Source organism: Nerophis ophidion, linkage group LG15 (assembly GCF_033978795.1).
Source record: "Nerophis ophidion isolate RoL-2023_Sa linkage group LG15, RoL_Noph_v1.0, whole genome shotgun sequence".
Classification (NCBI taxonomy): Eukaryota; Metazoa; Chordata; class Actinopteri; order Syngnathiformes; family Syngnathidae; genus Nerophis; species Nerophis ophidion.
In genome coordinates, this window is record NC_084625.1 from 51713847 (window position 1) to 51737674 (window position 23828).

A 23828-nucleotide genomic window follows, 5' to 3' on the forward strand; every position below is an offset into this window, starting at 1 on the left:
GAGTTCAGTCCATAGTGGATCTAACATAATAGTGAGAGTCCAGTCCATAGTGGATCTAACATAATAGTGAGAGTCCAGTCCATAGTGGATCTAACATAATAGTGTGAGAGTCCAGTCCATAGTGGATCTAACATAATAGTGTGAGAGTCCAGTCCATAGTGGATCTAACATAATAGTGAGAGTCCAGTCCATAGTGGATCTAACATAATAGTGAGAGTCCAGTCCATAGTGGATCTAACATAATAGTGTGAGAGTCCAGTCCATAGTGGATCTAACATAATAGTACCTTTTCTTAAGGACACTCACCATTAGTTTAAGCATTAGACACATTTTTACCTGCACCCTGCCTCCCTACAAAGCAATTAGCGACCTGCTGCCACCTACTGATATGTACGAGTATTACACGGTTACTCTGCCCTACAAGAGGGTCCTCCTCAGACCATGGAAGTGTACCGCAGGTGCGTGAAAGGTAAACATGAGTCCCGTGGTGTCCTTATCTCCCTGATGAAGTGTTTCTCCGCCCCCACAAAAGGTAGAAGACCACCACCGTGTCCACTCGGTTTTTGCTCCACCAGCACCACTTTGAGTGCTTCTTGTTTGCTTTGCTGATAGCGGCCACCGTGCTGGGGAACATGTGTTGGGGAACATGTGGGTTCCATTCTCCCACTAATGAGATTGGAAAGGCAGCGCACCGAAGCGTGCACGTGAGCGTGCACGTGAGCGTGCACGTGGTCCTGCACTCCTCTGCCAGTCCATCAGATAAGAAGGCCGTGGTCAGTTTCCATTATGAATGAAGGCTGATTGGGTGAATGTGGCTTTTTTGGAAGCAGAAGCCGTAGACGGTCGTTCGCCCGCGTGAAAGATCACACGAGCCGGAGAGCAAGGGACTAAAGTCCCGGAGAAACCGCTCCATTATAAAAGCATTAAAAATGAAGCATGGCGTTAAAAATAGAAATATTTTGAGGTCAGGACGGCAGAGCTTTCCACGGCTGCATTGCTGCCTCGGGCTTCCAAATATTTGTGAAGATTCACAGAGGAGCCTTTGATGTGTCTGGAAACACATTTTCTGGTTAGGAATTCAAATATTGCAATTCTTGAGTTTTGGGAGGGAAAGTATTGCGTCATTTTTGTTTGTGCCATACCAAGGCTGAAAGGGTATATAAAACAGAAAAATCGATAAAAAAAAAAAACCTTAATATTGATGGATATATTTTGAAGTTGATCAACAGATTTAAAAAAAAATATATATATATATATATATATATATATATATATATATATATATATATATATATATATATATATATATATATATATGTGTAAGTGTGGGAAAAATCACAAGACTACTTCATCTCTACAGAACTGTTTCATGAGGGAACCCCTCATGAAACAGTTCTGTAGAGATGAAGTAGTCTTGTGATTTTTCCCACACTTACATATTGCGCTTTACCACGGTATCGAGCACTATTCTCTGGATAATCCAATCAAAACATATTATATATATATATATATATATATATATATATATATATATATATATATATATATATATATTTATACATACATATACACACATACATATATATATATATACATACATATTTATACACATACATACATATATACACACACACACATATATATATGTACATACATATATATACACATACATACGTATATACACACACACACGTATATATATATGTACATACATATATATACGTATATATACATACATATATATGTATATATACACACATACGTATACATACACACACACATATATACATATATACACATTTATGTATATATATACATATATATATATATATCCATACATATATATATATGTATATATACATACATATATATGTATATATATACATACATACGTATATATACACACACATATATAGACACATACATATATATATGTATATATATATATATATATATATATATATACATACATGTATACATACATATATATTTAGGCCCTGCGATGAAGTGGCGACTTGTCCAGGGTGTACACCGCCTTCCGCCCGATTGTAGCTGAGATAGGCGCCAGCGCCCCCCGTGACCCCAACAGGGAATAAGCGGTAGGAAATGGATGGATGGATGGGCATATGTATTTATATACACATACATACAAACATATATATAAACATATACATATATATACACACACACACACACACACACATACATATATATATATATATATATATATATATATATATATCCATTTTCTACCGCTTATTCCCTTTCGGGGTCGCGGGGGGCGCTGGCGCCTATCTCAGCTACAATCGGGCAGAAGGCATATATACACATACATACATATATAGATAAATACATAAATATACATAAATATATACACACACATACATAAATACACACGCACATCTCTCTCTCTCTCTTGAAAGGGAAAATATGAGATAATTTTTGTTTATGCCATAGGAAAAAAAAGGTGTTTCTTTGACAAAAAGGATATAAAACAAAAAAATAAATATATATATATATATATACATATATATATATATACATATATATATATATATAAAGCGTTGAAAAAAAAATATTAATATGACTTAACACTTTTAGGGTCCAAGGATCTTTTATATATATATACAGTCAATGCTCAAATGATTATTATAAATCAAAACCAAGGTTGCTGTGAATTACTGAAACCACTCCATTATAAAACCATTAAATATGAAGCATGGCGTCAAAAATTGAAATATTTTCGGCATCATTGCTCCCCAGGCCTCAAATATTTGTGAAGATTCACAGTGGAACCTTTGATGTGTTTGGAAAGACATTATCTGCTTAGCAATGGTCACAGATCATGTGGGGCCCCCAGCACTATTTCATTTCTTGCCCATCACATCATTTACCACACTTTTTTTTAATATCAAACTGTTTTTATATCATTTTTAATCACATTTGATTTGGATTCAATGCATTTTTGTACTAAACAAATTCACTTTTTTTGTGCAAAACAACAATTTCAACCCAATTTTTGAAATTTAATATCTTACAATAGAATTATATTATATTATACAATCATGTGCGAATCCCTCAACCCTACCGTTTTACCCAGGAAACTCCGTATAATAGCTGAATAATAGACTGTATTTATGTTATTCACATGTGAATAATGTTGTATAATAGACTGTATTTATATTATTCACATGTGAATAATGTTGTATAATAGACTGTATTTATATTATTCACATGTGAATAATGTTGTATAATAGACTGTATTTATATTATTCACATGTGAATAATGCTGTAAAATAGACTGTATTTATATTATTCACATGTGAATAGTGTTGTATAACAGACTGTATTTATATTATTCACATGTGAATAATACTGTATTCAAACTATTTATGTTATTCACTTGTGAATAATGCTGTATAATAGACTGTATTTATGTTATTCACATGTGAATAATGCTGTATAATAGACTGTATTTATATTATTCACATGTGAATAATACTGTATTTAGACTATTTATGTTATTCACATGTGAATAATGCTGTATAATAGACTGTATTTATATTATTCACATGTAAATAATGCTGTATAATAGACTGTCCATCCATCCATTTTCTACCGCTTATTCCCTTTTGGGGTCGCGGGGGGCGCTGGCGCCTATCTCAGCTACAATCGGGCGGAAGGCGGGGTACACCCTGGACAAGTCGCCACCTCCTCGCAGGGCCAACACAGATAGACAGACAACATTCACACTCACATTCACACACTAGGGCCAATTTAGTGTTGCCAATCAACCTATCCCCAGGTGCATGTCTTTGGAAGTGGGAGGAAGCCGGAGTACCCGGAGGGAACCCACGCATTCACGGGGAGAACATGCAAACTCCACACAGAAAGATCCCGAGCCTGGATTTGAACCCAGGACTGCAGGAACTTCGTATTGTGAGGCAGACGCACTAACCCCTCTGCCACCGTGAAGCCCTGTATAATAGACTGTATTTATATTATTCACATGTGAATAATACTGTATAATAGATTGTATTTATATTATTCACATGTGAATAATACTGTATAATAGATTGTATTTATATTATTCACATGTGAATAATGCTGTATAATAGACTGTATTTATATTATTCACATGTGAATAATACTGTATTCAAACTATTTATGTTATTCACATGTGAATAATGCTGTATAATAGACTGCATTTATGTTATTCACATGTGAATAATGCTGTATAATAGACTGTATTTATATTATTCACATGTGAATAATACTGTATTTAGACTATTTATGTTATTCACATGTGAATAATGCAGTATAATAGACTGTATTTATTTGGTTTATATGTGAATAATGCTGTATAGTAGACTGTATTTATATTATTCACATGTGAATAATACTGTATTTAGACTATTTATGTTATTCACATGTGAATAATGCAGTATAATAGACTCTATTGATGTTGTTTACATGTGAATAATGCTGTATAATAGACTGTAATTATGTTATTCACATGTGAATAATGCTGTATAGTAGACTGTATTTATATTATTCACATGTGAATAATACTGTATAATAGATTGTATTTATATTATTCACATGTGAATAATGCTGTATAATAGACTGTATTTATATTATTCACATGTGAATAATACTGTATTCAAACTATTTATGTTATTCACATGTGAATAATGCTGTATAATAGACTGTATTTATGTTATTCACATGTGAATAATGCTGTATAGTAGACTGCATTTATGTTATTCACATGTGAATAATGCTGTATAATAGACTGTATTTATGTTATTTACATGTGAATAATGCTGTATAATAGACTATTTATATTATTCACATGTGAATAATGCTGTATAATAGACTGTATTTATGTTATTCACATGTGAATTATTTACTGTTTTAAACCTGTTATTTGTATAAAGACACCCAACCAACCAACTCCGCACCCTCTTCCCTTCCTGGAAAGCTGCCTTCCCTGATATTGCACAGACTCCATTCTTTTCATTGTGTGGGTTTTTTTTTTTTTTTTTAAACACAGGAAATTCATTCCTGGCTAATTTGATTAGCATTGTCAGCGTCCCTGTTCTGCTTTCTGGGACACTTTCAGAGTCCTTCTGCTGCTGAAATCAGACCCGACAGAAGAATCATTCAGTCTTTTTAAAAAAAAAAGACACAGAGCCATTAATCTAAAGTTGGGTTAAAGTGGGGGTTAAAAACCAAGAAAGAGAAGCCATTCAGGGAGGGACAAAAGGAGACCACAACCAGGTTTTTCTGGGTGGACCCAGGATACAGTAAGAGGATCCAGGAGAGTCCTGTACTCTCTGGAGCCCTGCAGCGTAAACAAACAACTGAGAGAGAGAGAGAGAGAGAGAGACACACACACACACACACACACACACACACACACACACACACACACACACACACACACACACACACACACACACACACACACACACACACACACTTCTGACCTTCTTGAGACCTTTGAAAAATGCCTACCTCTTTAGAGCAGCCTTTCTAGATCCATATTTGTATTTACAACATTAATAAAATATACATACTATGCAAATATTAAAAAAAAAGGCTTGTTGTGAAAAATTACTTGGAATTTCACAAAAAAATTTCACAATTTCACAAGAAAAACTTGCCATACCACGAAACGTCGGACCACAAATTGCCGTGCTACAAAATGTTGAACCACAAAAACATCATACCACAAAATCTTGTACCCCAAAACGGCGCAACAAGAAACGTTCACAATGCAAAACTTTCTAAACAGAAAATCTTGCAACGCTAAACTTTGTCACACAAAACTTTTTAACACGAAACTTTGTAAAGTGAACTTGTTCACCGGTCATCATATGGACGGTACTTGGTTCGGTCCCGACTTGTTCACCGGTCCTCATAAGGACGGAACTTTGTTTGGTCCCAACTTGTTCACAGGTCCTCATAAGGACGGAACTTTGTTCGGTCCCAACTTGTTCACAGGTCCTCATAAGGACGGAACTTTGTTCGGTCCCAACTTGTTTACAGGTCTTCATATGGATGGTACTTTGTTCGGTCCCAACTTGTTCACCGGTCCTCGTATGGACGGTACTTTGTTCGGTCCCAACTTGTTCACCTGTCCTCATATGGACGGTACTTTGTTCGGTCCCAACTTGTTCACCGGTCCTCATGTGGATGGTACTTTGTTCGGTACCAACTTGTTCAACGGTCCTCATATGGATGGTACTTTGTTCGGTCCCAACTTGTTCACCGGTCCTCATATGGACGGTACTTGGTTCGGTCCCGACTTGTTCACCGGTCCTCATAAGGACGGAACTTTGTTTGGTCCCAACTTGTTCACAGGTCCTCATAAGGACGGAACTTTGTTCGGTCCCAACTTGTTCACAGGTCCTCATAAGGACGGAACTTTGTTCGGTCCCAACTTGTTTACAGGTCTTCATATGGATGGTACTTTGTTCGGTCCCAACTTGTTCACCGGTCCTCATAATCAATCAATCAATGTTTATTTATATAGCCCTAAATCACAAATGTCTCAAAGGACTGTACGAACCATTACGACTACGACATCCTCGGAAGAACGAATAAGGACGCTACTTTGTTTGGTCCCCACTTGTTCAACGGTCCTCATATGGACCGTACTTTGTTGGGTCTCAACTTGTTCACCGCTCTTCATATGGACGGAACTTTCTTCGGTTCCAACTTGTTCACAGGTCTTCATATGGACGGAACTTTGTTCGGCCCCGACTTGTTCACCGGTCCTCATAAGGACGGTACTTTGTTCGGACCCAACTTGTTCACCGCTCTTCATCTGGACCGAACTTTGTTCGGTCCCAACTTGTTCACCGCTCTTCATATGGACGGAACTTTCTTCGGTTCCAACTTGTTCACAGGTCCTCATATGGACGGTACTTTGTTTTGTCCCAACTTATTCACCGGTCCTCATATGGACGGTACTTTCTTCTGTCCCGACTTGTTTACCGGTCTTTATATGGACTGAACTTTGTTCGGTCCCAACTTGTTCACCGGTCCTCATATGGACGGAACTTTGTTCGGCCCCAACTTGTTCACCGGTCCTCATAAGGACGGTACTATGTTTGGACCCAACTTGTTCACCGCTCTTCATATGGACGGAACTTTCTTCGGTTCCAACTTGTTCACAGGTCTTCATATGGACGGAACTTTGTTCGGCCCCAACTTGTTCACCGGTCCTCATAAGGACGGTACTTTGTTTGGACCCAACTTGTTCACCGCTCTTCATCTGGACCGAACTTTGTTCGGTCCCAACTTGTTCACCGCTCTTCATATGGACGGAACTTTCTTCGGTTCCAACTTGTTCACAGGTCCTCATATGGACGGTACTTTGTTTTGTCCCAACTTATTCACCGGTCCTTATATGGACGGTACTTTCTTCTGTCCCGACTTGTTTACCGGTCTTTATATGGACTGAACTTTGTTCGGTCCCAACTTGTTCACCGGTCCTCATATGGACGGAACTTTGTTCGGTCCCAACTTGTTCACCGGTCCTCTTTTAGACGGTACTTTGTTCGGTCCCAACTTGTTCACTGGTACTCATATGGACAGTACTTTGTTCGGTCCCAACTTGTTCACAGGTCCTCATATGGACGGAACTTTGTTCGGTCCTAACTTGTTCACCGGTCCTCATAAGGACGGTACTTTGTTCGGTCCCAACTTGTTCACCGGTCCTCATAAGGACGGAACTTTGTTCGGTCCCAACTTGTACACCAGTCCTATGTGGATGGTACTTTGTTCGGTCCCGACTTGTTCACCGGTCCTCATATGGACGGAACTTTGTTCGGTCCCAACTTGTTCACCGGTCCTCATATGGACAGAACTTTTCCTTGTTGATGTCTCAAGAAGGGTGGAAATACAAGAACGAACACACACACACACACACACACACGCACACACACACACACACACACACACACACACACACACACACACACACACACACACACACACCTGGGGGCAGCAACAAAGACCCATTACTGTCTCTGGTGTCAGCAGCTCCCACTATCTGACGGCAGGTCGGCTTCCTTTGTTGAGTCGGATCGCTCACAACTTTGTGCTTCAGCCTCACAGAGTTCTCATTGGCCGTCTAATCGGATTGTTTTGCCCTCAACTGACACACATCGGATTTTTTGTCTGTTTGTTGTTGCCGGTCTAAACCCACTAAAGTGCTTCAAATCTGATCATTGGGCATCGGACTCAGGCCGCATCAGGAAGTAGTCCTGAACCAGATTGGAATCTGATCTTTTGAAATGTGACTCCAGTCTATGCTGCCATTGATCCTCTCACTAGTTATTTGTGTCAGCTGCCACCTTTCACAATACAAACAAGTCAAAAGATTATAAAAATGGGAGCCATGACCTCAATGCTTGGAATTGGGGGTTAAAGCAACAAAAATGATTCCCGGGCGTGGCCACCGCTGCTGCTCACTGCTCCCCTCACCTCCCAGTTTGTGATCAAGGGTGAAATGCAGAGAATAATTTCACCACACCTGGTGTGTGTGTGACAATCATTGCTACTTTAACTTTTTTTAACTTTAATATAAAGGAAAATATTGTTTTTTCCCCTCAAATGTACTTATATAAAAGGTGTGCTCCATAGTCTGTGGATCAGTGGTGTCCAAAGTGCGGCCCGCAACTAATTCTTTATCGGACCTGCCACACATTCTGGAAATGCTATCGCAAAAATAAAAAAGAACACTTAAAAAAAAGGGAACTCTAACAAGAAAAAGTTGCAATGTTGACACAAAGCTGCCATGCAGGCGTTTTTTTCCTTTCTTTTGTCATTCTCTATTTTTTTTTTTTTTGCCATTGCTCCAAAAAAAAAATTACAAAAAAAAAATCTATGTTATAACTATTTATTTTCAAGGCTCCAATTACTCCAAGTAAAATGTTTTGTGTTGTCAATATTGCATATATTGTGTGGTTGCCTTATAAAAACATCAAAGTTTTCTTTGACAAAAGAGCATAAAACCAACAAAATAATAGTTTGAATGTAAAATCGATAGATTTTGGTCCTTATGTGTTGAAAGTGAAAGAAAAACCTAATAAAAATCTTTGGATCCTAAATATATTTATTGGTGTTTTATTTATCTTTTCACTGTTATTACTCAAAACGTATAAAGTAATAAAATCAATGGTGTCCTGCATTATTGATCTTTTAGGGCTTTAATTACTAAATACTGCATTTTTCAGTATTACTGTGTAAAAAAAAGAAGAAGTAGTTTTTGACAGAAAACCCATAAAACCTTTTTTTGTATTACTTATGTCTCATGTCATATGTCTCATTTATTATGTCTTATGTTTCATGTCATATGTCTCATTTATTATGTCTTATGTTTCATGTCATATGTCTTATGTCTCATGTCTTATGTCTCCTGTCATATGTCTTATTTATTATGTCTTATGTTTCATGTCTTATGTCTCCTGTCATATGTTTCATTTATTATGTCTTATGTTTCATGTCATATGTCTTATGTTTTCTGTCATATGTCTTATTTATTATATCTTATGTTTCATGTCATATGTCTTATGTCTCATGTCTTGTCTCCTGTCATATGTTTCATTTATTATGTCTTATGTTTCATGTCATATGTCTCATGTCTCCTGTCATATGTTACATTTATCATGTCTTATGTTTCATGTCATATGTCTTTTGTCTCATGTCTTATGTCTCCTGTCATATGTTTCATTTATCATGTCTCATGTTTCATGTCATATGTCTTTTGTCTCATGCATGAGAATGTTTTCTATTTTTAACGTTATTTTTAAGCAAATTGGTCCTTATGTGTTGAAAGTGAAAGAAAAACCTAATAAAAATCTTTGGATCCCAAATATATTTATTGGTGTTTTATTTATCTTTTCACTGTTATTACTCAAAACATATAAAGTAATAAAAATCAAAGGTGTCCTGCATTATTGATCTTTTAGGGCTTTAATTACTAAATACTGCATTTTTCAGTTTTACGATATATATATAAAAAAAAAAGAAGAAGTAGTTTTTGACAGAAAAGCCATAAAACCTTTTTTTGTACTACTTTATATCAACCTGAAGTTGATATAGAGATTTATTTATTGTAAGCATTAAATAAAAAAAAAAAATAAATAACAATAATTTGACTTATTTTTAACATTTTAATGACTGAGACCCTTTATGGTCTCCGGGACCCTTAAAGGTAGAAGTGAAGTGAATTATATTTATATAGCACTTTTCTCTAGTGACTCAAAGCACTTTACATAGTGACACCCAATATCTAAGTTACATTTAAACCAGTGTGGGTGGCACTGGGAGCAGGTGGGTAAAGTGTCTTGCCCAAGGACACAACGGCAGTGACTAGGATGGCGGAAGCGGGAATCGAACCTGCAACCCTCAGGTTGCTGGCAGGGCCACTCTACCAACCGAGCTATACCTGTTTTTTATATATATATATATATATATATATATATATATATATATATATATATATATATAACAGACAGACAGGGCTTTGCTGCCCTAACAAACACACACACACACACACACACACACACACACACACACACACACACACACACACACACACACACACACACACAGCATAATGAGCTAACGTTACGCTAAAAGCTAACCAGCCTTCACCTCAAGCCAGAACTGCGAGCGAGCTGAGCTGCAGTTTATCCATCCATCCATTTTCTACCGCTTATTCCCTTTCGGGGTTGCGGGGGGCGCTGGCGCCTATCTCAGCTACAATCGGGCGGAAGGCAGCGTACACCCTGGACAAGTTGCCACCTCATTGCAGGGCCAGCTGCAGTTTAAGTTTCTAAAATAAAAAAAATTTAAAAATCCATACATTTTGTTCTGGTTTGAAAATGACAAAATATCAAAACGGACCCCGCACGCTTTCATTTTTCCATGTGGAAAAAGTTTGCACACCCCTGCTGTAAATCACAGCAAATGGAATAAATCAAATGTGCACTGTAGTGAATAAACTAAATAAGACTAATAGTCCTTTGCTTTCTGGAAATGTGGCCCCCAAAACAATGTATAGAATTAGGCAGAAAAATGACCTTTTTTGCAAACTTATTAATGAAAATCCTAACAAAAGAGTGTTAAAAATTGGAAAAAAAACAGTTTCAAGTGACAAAAACACACTCTGGTGATGATTTCACTGCCCAATTAACCAAATAAAGCGAGTGATGTTAGTCAAAGACAGGAAGTGAGAACCTTTCACAATCAAATAACCCCTTCACAGACATTATTGCTGGCTGCAGTACCGCATATGACCACCAGAGGGCGTAGTTTCATGGCAAGAAGAGGGTACTCCTACTGTTTAAGCATCCTCTTGTCAATGGAAACAGGTTTTAAAGAGGACCTACTTGCACTCCCGGTCCTCCAGGTCAAAGTGTGGATTGAAGTTGATGAGGATCCGCTGGTGGGGGCCCGGGGCCGTGATCACCCACGCGCAGCGCTGGGAGGAGGCGTACGACATGGGGTACCCGGGCGAGGTGAGGTAGTTGGCGTTGGAGATGCGGATGTTGCCCCCGCATTTGTCTGCGGGAGAAAGTGCAAACTTTCAGGGGGTGGAGCAAAAAAAAAAAGCTTTGTTTTAGTTTCAGCACAAGGAGCACGGAGGAGGATTTAGACGGTGGTTCTTAACCCGGGTTCCATCGAGCCCCGGGGGTCGGGTGAGTCGGCCTCAGGGGTTCAGCGGAGGTCAAAACATCGTGTAAATACAAACCCCGTTTCCATGTGAGTTGGGAAATTGTGTTAGATGTGAATATAAACAGAATACAATGATTTGCAAATCATTTTCAAGCCATATTCAGTTGAATATGATACAAAGACAACATATTTGATGTTCAAACTGATAAACATTATTTTTTTTTGGCAAATAATCATTAACTTTAGAGTTTGATGCCAGCAAAACGTGACAAAGAAGTTGGGAAAGGTGGCAATAAATACTGATTAAGTTGAGGAACGCTCATCAAACACTTATTTGGAACATCCCACAGGTGTGCAGGCTAATTGGGAACAGGTGGGTGCCATGATTGGCTATAAATTAGCTTCCATTAAATGCTAAGTCATTCACAAACAAAGATGGGGTGAGGGTCACCGATTTGTAAGCAAAATGTCGAACAGTTTTAGAACAACATTTCTCAACGAGCTATTGCAAGGAATTTTACCATCTACGGTCCGTAAAATCATCAAAATGTTCAGAGAATCTGGAAAAAATTGATCCCTCAGGCGGTACTGCATCAAAAACCGACATCAGTGTGTAAAGGATATCACCACATGGGCTCAGGAACACTTCATAAATCCAGTCAGTAATTACAGTTGGTCGCTACATCTGTAAGTGCAAGTTAAAACTTTACAACGCAAAGCTAAAGACATTTATCAACAACACCCGGGAACGCCGCCGGCTTCGCTGGGCCCGAGCTCATCTAAGATGGACTTATGCAAAGTGGGAAAGTGTTCTGACGGGTCCACAATTCAAATTATATTTGGAAACTGCGGACGTGGTGTCCAACGGAAAAAAGAGGAAAATATTCATCCGGATTGTTATAGGCCAAAGTTGAAAAGCCAGCATGTGTGATGGTATGGGGGTGCATTAGTGCCCAAGGCATGGGTAACTTACACATCTGTGAAGGCACCATTAATGCTGAAAGGTCCATACAGGTTTTGGAGCAACATATGTTGTCATGCAAGCAACGTTATCATGGACGCCCCTGCTTATTTCAGCAAGACAATGCCAAGCCACGTGTTACAACAGCGTGGTTTCTTAGTAAAAGAGTGCAGGTACTTTCCTGGCCCGCCTGCAGTCCAGAAATGTCTCTCATGGAAAATGTGTGGCGCATTATGAAGCGTAAAATAGGACAGCGGAGACCCCGGACTGTTGAAGGACTGAAGCTCTACATAAAACAAGAATGGGAAAGAATTCCACTTTCAAAGCTTCAACAATTAGTTTCCTCAGTTCCCAAACGTTTATTGAGTGTTGTTAAAAGAAAAGGTGATGTAACACAGTGGTGAACATACCCTTTCCCAACTACTTTGGCACGTGTTGCAGCCATGAAATTCTAAGTTAATTATTATATGCAAAAAAAAATAAAGTTTATGTGTTCGAACATGAAATATGTTGTCTTTGTAGCATATTCAACTGAATATGGCTTGAAAATGATTTGCAAATCATTGTATTCTGTTTATATTTACATCTAACACAATTTCCCAACTCATATGGAAACAGGGTTTGTACATCACACATACATGTATACAACATGATACATCACACATACATGTATACAACATGATACATCACACATGCATGCATACAACATGATACATCACACATGCATGTATACAACATGATACATCACACATGCATGTATACAACATGATACATCACACATGCATGTATACAACATGATACATCACACATGCATGTATACAACATGATACATCACACATGCATGTATACAACATGATACATCACACATGCATGCATACAACATGATACATCACACATGCATGCATACAACATGATACATCACACATGCATGCATACAACATGATACATCACACATGCATGTATACAACATGATACATCACACATGCATGTATACAACATGATGCATCACACATGCATGCATACAACATGATACATCACACATACATGTATACAACATGATACATCACACATGCATGCATACAACATGATACATCACACATGCATGTATACAACATGATACATCACACATACGACATGATGCATCACATATGCATGTATACAACATGATACATGACACATGAAATGCATACAACATGATACATCACACATGCATGTATACAACATGATACATCACACATACAACATGATGCATCACACATGCATGTATACAACATGATACATCACACATGAAATGCATACAACATGATACATCACACATGCATGTATACAACATGATACATCACACATGCATCCATACAACATGATACATCACACATGCATGTATACAACATGATACATCACACATACAACATGATGCATCACATATGCATGTATACAACATGATACATCACACATACAACATGATGCATCACACATGCATGTATACAGCATGATACATCACACATGCATTTATACAACATGATACATCACACATGCATGTATACAACATGATACATCACACATACAACATGATGCATCACACATGCATGTATACAACATGATACATCACACATGCATGTATACAACATGATGCATCACACATGCATGTATACAACATGATACATCACACATACAACATGATGCATCACACATGCATGCATACAACATGATACATGACACATGCATGTATACAACATGATACATCACACATGCATGTATACAACATGATACATCACACATACAACATGATGCATCACACATGCATGTATACAACATGATACATCACACATACAACATGATGCATCACACATGCATGTATACCACATGATACATCACACATACAACATGATGCATCACACATGCATGTATACAACATGATACATCACACATGCATGTATACCACATGATACATCACACATACAACATGATGCATCACACATGCATGTATACAACATGATACATCACACATGCATGTATACAACATGATACATCGCAGATGCATGTATACAACATGACACATCACACATGCATGTATACAACATGATACATCACACATGCATGTATACAACATGATACATCACACATGCATGTATACAACATGATACATCACACATGCATGTATACATCACATAAGTATGTATACAACATGATACATCACACATGCATGTATACAACATGATACATCACACATGCATGTATACATCACATAAGTATGTATACAACATGATACATCACACATGCATGTATACAACATGATACATCACACATGCATGTATACAACATGATACATCACACATGCATGTATACAACATGATACATCACACATGCATGTATACAACATGATACATCACACATGCATGTATACATCACATAAGTATGTATACAACATGATACATCACACATGCATGTATACAACATGATACATCACACATGCATGTATACAACATGATACATCACACATGCATGTATACAACATGATACATCACAATTTCCACTTTCTCCTTTCAACAGGAAGCAGGAAGAAGCAGAGTTTATTTAATCCTAACACTTTTCCTTTACAGTATACACTTTTGTTCACTTCCTGTTCTCCATTTATTGACAACATACTCCATAAGTCATAACATAAGTCATATTTTTTATTATGTCCTATTTTTAGGCCTATAACGTGTTTTATTGTCCTCTTTTTGCTACAGATGCCTCAATTTTTGTTCTAAGTCAAGTTGTTTGTTTTCTGAATGCAAATTTTTTCAAAATAAATGCACAAAAACTGAAAAATATAACTTTTATGTCATGAAACTACTTTTAAGACCCTTCTTAAAACACATGTTTCATTCGCTGGCTTTTAACCCAGCATGAGACTTTAAAGGGTTAACTTTTTTTTTTTTTTTTTTTTTACTGTTTTTGACTTTTTTAACTGCTTTTTATTCAACAAATTGTTCTTAGGGTATTTTGTATTTGCTATTTTCTTATTTTAAATGTTATTTTTTTAGTCTGTCCTCTGCCTGTATTTTCTTTGTGGTGTCCTTTGTTCTTCAACTGTGCTTGTTTTTAGAGGGCTTCATAAATAAAGTTGCAATGTTACAATATAGTAAAACCTGCAAAATTTTCATGACAATTCAATATTCTGACAATTGTTTATGTTTTGCAAGGGCTAGGCTATTTTTTTTTATTAAGTATTATACGTTTTTATACACAGTTTTTCAAACTATGCAGTAAAATTATCCATCTTTCCCAGCTTTTAAGAGTATTTTTAATCATAATACTGTAATAAAAATGTACTGTAAGGTCACATTTATATTTCAAAGCAATGAACTGTTAGTTGACAGTAAAAGACTGGAATCGTAGTCCTTGAGTACTCTCACTACACGTTGTTTACAGCAGGGGTCGGGAACCTTTTTGGCTGAGAGAGCCAAGAAGCGAAATATTTTAAAATGTATTTCCGTAAGAGCCATATAATATTTTTTTAACGCTGAACACAACAAAACGCGTGTATTTTTAAGTAAGACCGACATTTGTAGAGTATATTAGGTCTCGTATTCTTTGTAATAACATTGTAATTCTGAAGCTAACTATGGAGGGGGCGTGGCCTGCGGGCCTGCAGCGAAGCGGGGTGTTGCCAGGATCGGCCTGAAAATCAGCGACAGGTGCGAAAATGGCCCAGCTGGGCCTTGTTATCTAATCACCTGTCGCTCTGTTTATAAGTAGCAGCCAGGAGGAGAGACCCCTGCTTTACAGTAAATTAGAGTTTATTTGGAACATGCATGCATGCAACATTTCTCCATTGAACAAAAATATGAAGCAAAAATAAATAGTTCCAAGCAGAACTCCTAAAGCCAACATGTCTAATAATGTCTGAAATAATGCATATTTGCGAGTTTTACTAGAAATATATGCTTTTGGAAGGTTAGCAAACTATTCTTATTTTTTATTGATTTATTTATTTTTTTTACAAAATATGACAGTAATGTTCTTAGAATCCTGAGAAAAGGAGAAGCAAGAAGCAGAGCTCATTGAATCCGACCCCAGCAGTTGCTAACACTTTTGTGCATTTATTCACATAATACTCCATAAGTAATAACATTAAAAATGAATAAATACATACTAATGAGTGAAATAGGCTGTGTTTCATATGGTGAGATAAGTAAGATTATCTAGAACAGGGGTGCCCACACTTTTTCTGCAGGCGAGCTACTTTTCAATTGACCAACTCGAGGGGATCTACCTCATTTATATATATCATTTATATTTATTTATTTATGAAAGAGACATTTTTGTAAACAAGTTAAATGTGTTTAATGATAATACAAGCATGTGTAACACATATAGATGTCTTTCTTTCACAAAGACAAGAATATAAGTTGGTGTATTACCTGATTCTGATGACTCGCATTGATTGGAATCAGACAGTAATGATGATAACGCCCACATTTTCAAATGGAGGAGAAAAAAAAGTTGTCCTTTCTGTACAATACCACATGAAAGTGGTTGGTTTTTGGCATCTAATTCATCCAGCTTCCATACACTTTACAAGAAAAACATTGGCGGCAAATTCCGTAGCTTGCTTGATTGACATTCACGGCACCCGAGGGTCTTGTGAGATGACGCTGGCTGCTGCCAGTTCATTATTATGAAAAAATGACAGAGAGGAAGGCGAGAAACACTTTTTATTTCAACAGACTTCCGTCAAAACTCTAAAGGTCGACTGCACATTTCCTATCTTCACAATAAAAGCCCTGCTTCATGCTGCCTGCGCTAACAAAATAAGAGTCTCGGAAAGCTGGCGTGCACAAGTGATGTGCACGCCAGCTTTCTGAGGGATCGCTTGTGCACGCCAGTTTTCCGAGACTCTGTATTTTGTTAGCGCAGGCAGCATGAAGCAGGGCTTTTATTGTGAAGATAGGAAATGTGCAGTCGGCCTTTAGAGTTTTGACGGAAGGTACGGCGCGAGAGTCTGTCGAAATAAAAAGTGTTTCTCGCCTTCCTCTCGGTCATATTTTCATAATAATGATCTTGCAGCAGCCAGCGTCATCTCACAAGACCCTCCGGTACCGTGAATGTCATTTAAGTGACGTCTTGGTGAAGATTGATGATCACTCATTTTTAGGTCTATTTTTTTGGAGATGGACTGACACACCCCCCGCGGTCGACTGGTAGCTCGCGATCGACGTAATGGCCACCCCTGCTCTAGGAAAATGAATGCATGAATGGAATAAATTCAGCATATTTATCATGGTTCTTCTTTTGTGTAAAATGTGAAACAATTACATTGTATTATACAGTGTGTGCAGAATTAAAATAGGACATTATTGTGTGACAAGGTAATCAAATAAAAATGATAAATAACGCTGGTTATTATTATCAATAATAATAAGGATAATAAAAACATTATTTTGATGGAGTTTTTTTTAATTATGAGGTGAAAATTGGAGGAATAACCAGAAAAAAATGGATTAACTTACAGGACTATAACGACGATACATCCATAAACGTGCAATATATACGTTTAGTGCCCTGCGATGAGGTGGCGACTTGTCCAGGGTGTACCCCGCCTTCCGCCCGATTGTAGCTGAGATAGGCGCCAGCACCCCCCGCGACCCCAAAAGGGAATAAGCGGTAGAAAATGGATGGATATACGTTTAGTTTAATATTTCTTCGGTCTTGGTCAAGAAAATAAACAATTCCATTCACAGCTATAGCTCGGTTGGTAGAGTGGCCGTGCCAGCAATTTGAGGGTTGCAGGTTCGAGTCCCGCTTCCGCCATCCTAGTCACTGCCGTTGTGTCCTTGGGCAAGACACTTTACCCACCTGCTCCCAGTGCCACCCACACTGCTTTAAATGTAACTTAGATATTGGGTTTCACTATGTAAAAGCGCTTTGAGTCACTAGAGAAAAGCGCTATATAAATATAATTCACTTCACTAATTCACACATTCATAAATTGAGAATGTTGCAGAGCGAAAGGGTTCAGGCTGAAGTCTAAAACTCATGTAATGTCAAATATAAGACGAACATATAAGACGAACATACTGGCGCCCCCCGCCACCCCGAAAGGGAATAAGCGGTAGAAAATGGATGGATGGATGGATACTAAAAATATGATGTTTCTTTTGCACAACATATTATAAATACACTTTATACACAACATAAACACTCTTCAATGCAATATTCTTGTACATCCCTTAATTAAACCTTTCTACCAACTATATGCAAAGAATTATACTTCCATTATTAGTCATATCCCACATTTATAATTAAAATTGATCATAGTATTAATTTTTCCAAGACATCGGTCTTAAAGTGTTTTTAAATGTGTGAATAGAACTGGAACATTTAAAGCAGGGGTCGGGAACCTTTTTGCCAAAAAAAGCCAAATATTTTAAAATGTATTTCCGTAAGAGCCATATCATATCTTTTTTTACACCGAACACAACAAAACGCGTGCATTTTTAAGTAAGACCAACATTTCCGGAGTATAATAGGTCTCTTATTTTTTGTAATAACATTGTTATTCTCGAGCTAACTATGGAGGGGGCGTGGCCTGCGGGCCTGCAGCGAAGCGGGGTTTTGCCGGGATCGGCCTCAAAATCAGCGACAGGTGCGAAAATGGCCCAGCTGGGCCTTGTTATCTAATCACCTGTCGCTCTGTTTATAAGCATCAGCCAGGAGGAGAGACGGAGTTGGGGCTGGAGCCAGAGCGCGAGCGAAAACGAAAGAGAAAAATACAATTGCTGAGAGACTTATTGAAAAATAAAAATATTGTAACCCTGAAACAGGCTCTCATGTTGGTCCTTGGGGGTCTGACAAACCCCCAGGAGGGCAAGCCCCACACTAACCGAGAATAAATAAATAACTTCTTACCATTAACGCAAATTCTTAAAATTTAGCACCTATAATAAGTCTCCTATTCTTTTTAATAACATTGTTATTCTGAGGCTAACTAAAAATAAATACAACACTTCTTACCATTAATGCGACTTCTTGAACAGGTGCGGTAGAAACCGGATGGATGGATGAAAATGCATGAGAATAATTTATATTTTTAACGTTAGTTGTTTTTTTTTTACTGTAAATAAAAAACTGAATTTTTACAGTACACATTTTGGGGTGTTTTACTGCATTTTTATTTTATTATCTGTAAAATTTACATTTTTTTATGACTGTACATTCAAAAAAACAAAACAATTTTACAGTAAAATTTCAGCACCTGAGCTGCAAGTTTGTTTGTTTTTACCACAAGTCAACAACTAAATGTCTTGATGTATTACTGTATTTTTATTTGATTACCTGTAAACTTTACATTATTATTTTTTTCACCGTTAAAAAACTGAATTTTTAAGGTAAAATTTTAGCACCTATAATAAGTCTTCTATTCTTTTTAATAACATTGTTATTCTGAGGCTAACTAAAAATAAATACAACACTTCTTACCATTAATGCGACTTCTTGAACAGGTGCGGTAGAAACCGGATGGATGGATGAAAATGCATGAGAATAATTTATATTTTTAACGTTATTTATATTTTTAACGTTAGTTGGTTTTTTTTACTGTAAATAAAAAACATAATTTTTACAGTACACATTTTTGGGTGTTTTAATGCATTTTTATTTTATTATCTGTAAAATTTACATTTTTTTATGACTGTAAATTCAAAAAAACAAAACAATTTTACAGTAAAATTTCGGCACCTGAGGTGCAAGTTTGTTAGTTTTTACCACAAGTCCACAACTAAATGTTTTGATGTATTACTGTATTTTTATTTTATTACCTGTAAACTTTACATTATTATATTTTTCACTGTTAAAAAACTGCATTTTTACAGTAAAATTTTAGCACCTATAATAAGTCTCCTATTCTTTTTTAATAACATTGTTATTCTGAGGCTAACTAAAAATAAATACAACACTTCTTACCATTAATGCGACTTCTTGAACAGGTGCGGTAGAAACCGGATGGATGGATGAAAATGCATGAGAATGATTTATATTTTTAACGTTAGTTTTTTTTTTTACTGTTAATAAAAAACATAATTTTTACAGTACACATTTTTGGGTGTTTTACTGCATTTTTATTTAATTATCTGTAAAATTTAATTTTTTTTATGACTGTAAATTCAAAAAAACAAAACAATTTTACAGTAAAATTTCGGCACCTGAGCTGCAAGTTTGTTTGTTTTTACCACAAGTCAACAACTAAATGTTTTGATGTATTACTGTATTTTTATTTGATTACCTGTAAACTTTACATTATTATTTTTTTCACTGTTAAAAAACTGCATTTTTACAGTAAAATTTTAGCACCTATAATAAGTCTCCTATTCTTTTTAATAACATTGTTATTCTGAGGCTAACTGAATATAAATAAAATACTTCTTACCTTTAATGCGACTTCTTGAACAGGTGCGGTAGAACACCAGATGGATGGATGAAAATGCATGAGAATGATTTATATTTTTAACGTTTTTTGTTTTTTTTTACTGTAAATAAAAAACAGAATTTTTACAGTACACATTTTTGGGTGTTTTACTGCATTTTTATTTAATTATCTGTAAAATTTAAATTTTTTTATGACTGTAAATTCAAAAAAACAAAACCATTTTACAGTAAAATTTCGGCACCTGAGCGACAAGTTTGTTTTTACCACATGTCAACAACTAAATGTGTTGATGTATTACTGTATTTTTATTTGATTACCTGTAAACTTTACATTATTATTTTTTTTACTCTTAAAAAACTGCCATTTTACAGTAAAATTTTAGCACCTATAATAAGTCTCCTATTCTTTTTAATAACATTGTTATTCTGAGGCTAACTAAAAAATAAATACAACACTTCTTACCATTAATGCGACTTCTTGAACTGGTGCGGCAGAAACCGGATGGATGGATAAAAATGCATGAAAATGATTTATATTTTTAACGTTATTTATATTTTTAACGTTAGTTTTTTTTTTTTACTGTAAATAAAAAACATAATTTTTACAGTACACATTTTTGGGTGTTTTACTGCATTTTTATTTTATTATCTGTAAAATTTACATTTTTTTATGACTGTAAATTCAAAAAAACAAAAAAAATTTACAGTAAAATTTCGGCACCTGAGCTGCAAGTTTGTTTGCTTTTACCACAATTCAACAACTAAATGTTTTGATGTATTACTGTATTTTTATTTGATTACCTGTAAACTTTACATTATTATTTTTTTTACTCTTAAAAAACTGCCATTTTACAGTAAAATTTTAGCACCTATAATAAGTCTCCTATTCTTTTTAATAACATTGTTATTCTGAGGCTAACTAAAAATAAATAAAAGACTTCTTACCATTAATGCGACTTCTTGAACAGGTGCGGTAGAAACCGGATGGATGGATGAAAATGCATGAGAATGATTTATATTTTGAACGTTATTTTTGAGACTGTGATTACCAGCGGAATTATTCATTATTTATCGTGTTAAGCAATGTCAGCTCAGATTTATCCGAGAGCCAGATGCAGTCTTCAAAAGAGCCACATCTGGCTCCAGAGCCATAGGTTCCCTACCCCTGGATTAGGGGGTACTTGAATTAAAAAAATGTTCACTGAATAAAGGTTGAGAACCACTGCAATAAGCTATTTATATATTTTATAAACACACCTTATTGTTCTCTCATCATGCAACAAAAATGTCCTTTTTTGTACTGTACAGTTCAAATTTGAATGACAATAATGGGAAATAGTCGCCTTGCAGACAACATAAAGGGATTATTTAAGAAGATATCAGAAGTCACACTCACCGTTTTTGAACGCCAGGGCCACTGAGAGGATTCCCGTCAACAGGGTCAGGACTAATCCACAATGCATCCTTGGTTCGTTTCCCCAGAAAAACAAAAAGTGTAAGAAAAAAAAATTCCCAGATAAACTCCTTCAGGGAAAGAAAAAAAAAAAGTGACGCCGAGTCGATGCCTTTTCAGGTCTACGGCATCCGGTTTCCGCTCGCAATTTCCCAATGCGCGCTTCTCTCCATCGCCCGGGCAGCCGCGTCCTCTCCTCCCGGAGTGATAGGCGCCGAGACACGACCCACGACCCACTCCCACGTCCTTCTTGCAGTCAACGCAGGAGCTGCACCCGGGAGGCAACCACGATCTGTGGGGAGCAGAGATAGCAGGTTCAGGCGCGCTCCTTCTGACTCCAACCAGGGCAGGAAATTCACCTTAAATGATAACTTCTCCTCTTTTACAGTGATCAATATGTTTTTTTTACACGATCAATATGTTGTTTTACAGTGATCAATATGTTACAAGCCACGCAAGTCTTTTTAAACCTCCAAAAAAGTGGCTTTTTTTGCGTAAAAGCTGCGTAATGGAATGAGATATAACCCACTCTCCCATTTCTTATATGAACACTTTACGGCAAAAAAAATAAGAATACATGAGCATTTTCTAAAATGCATCTCAATTCCATCCATTTTTTACCGCTTGTCCCTCAAATATATTCCAAATTTAGACTGTTGCAGGCGCAATTTGCGATCTTGGTGCACAGAAACGTGCACAAAAAATGTAATTCAATCCGTACAAGTGGAATTGTATTAAAGAAAAAAAGAATTCAATATAAAAATGTGTTTTTTTGTCGTTTAAAAAGTATTAAATGTGATAATATTAATAAAATAAATAAAAGATGGTCACCTGTGTTCGAGGCGCATTCATCCAGCGCACCACTTTCTTCCAATTTATACCAAAAAAAAGCCAAATTTCTCCCAAAAAATGGTAAAAAAAGGACTTAGTTGACTCCCTAATTTGCTTTTCTTGGTTTACTCCAAAAGACGCGAACCATGGATTTGTCTTGCGTGACCGCGTAAAGAGCACCGCAGCAGCCCCCGGGGTTCCGTCCCTCTCCTCCCCGCATTCAGACGCGCTCCGGCGGGGTGGAGTTCTCCGGATCTCCCGCTCCCTTTTTTTTTTCTCCGTCGGATCTCGCCGAAGCTCAAAAGAGTCCCGACGAGGTTCAGGACGTCTTGCTTCAAAATGGAGAAAAAAATATATATATACTGTATAGTGATAAGTCCTCGGCGACGTGAGAAATGCTCCAAGTTTGCTCCGCGTCTGCCTGCGCGGGTGCTGCGTGCGCACTGGCGGACACGCCGTGGGTTTGAGTCCCGG

The 23828-nt window shown here is 36.8% G+C and overlaps 1 protein-coding gene across 2 annotated transcripts in view; it reads right to left on the reverse strand.

Annotated features, from left to right (window-relative positions):
- Positions 1–23808, reverse strand: part of nrp1a (neuropilin 1a) — a 165087-nt gene extending 141279 nt beyond the window's left edge. For both annotated transcript variants that reach the window (XM_061922361.1, XM_061922360.1), the window contains exons 1-3: positions 23355–23808; positions 22467–22815; positions 11412–11586 (exon numbers count right to left, since the gene is read on the reverse strand). In XM_061922361.1, the coding sequence (XP_061778345.1) occupies positions 11412–11586; positions 22467–22533 (242 nt within the window). In that variant the 5' untranslated portion in view covers positions 22534–22815; positions 23355–23808. The remainder of the gene's footprint in view (positions 1–11411; positions 11587–22466; positions 22816–23354) is intronic.
- Between the last annotated feature and the right edge of the window lie 20 nt (positions 23809–23828).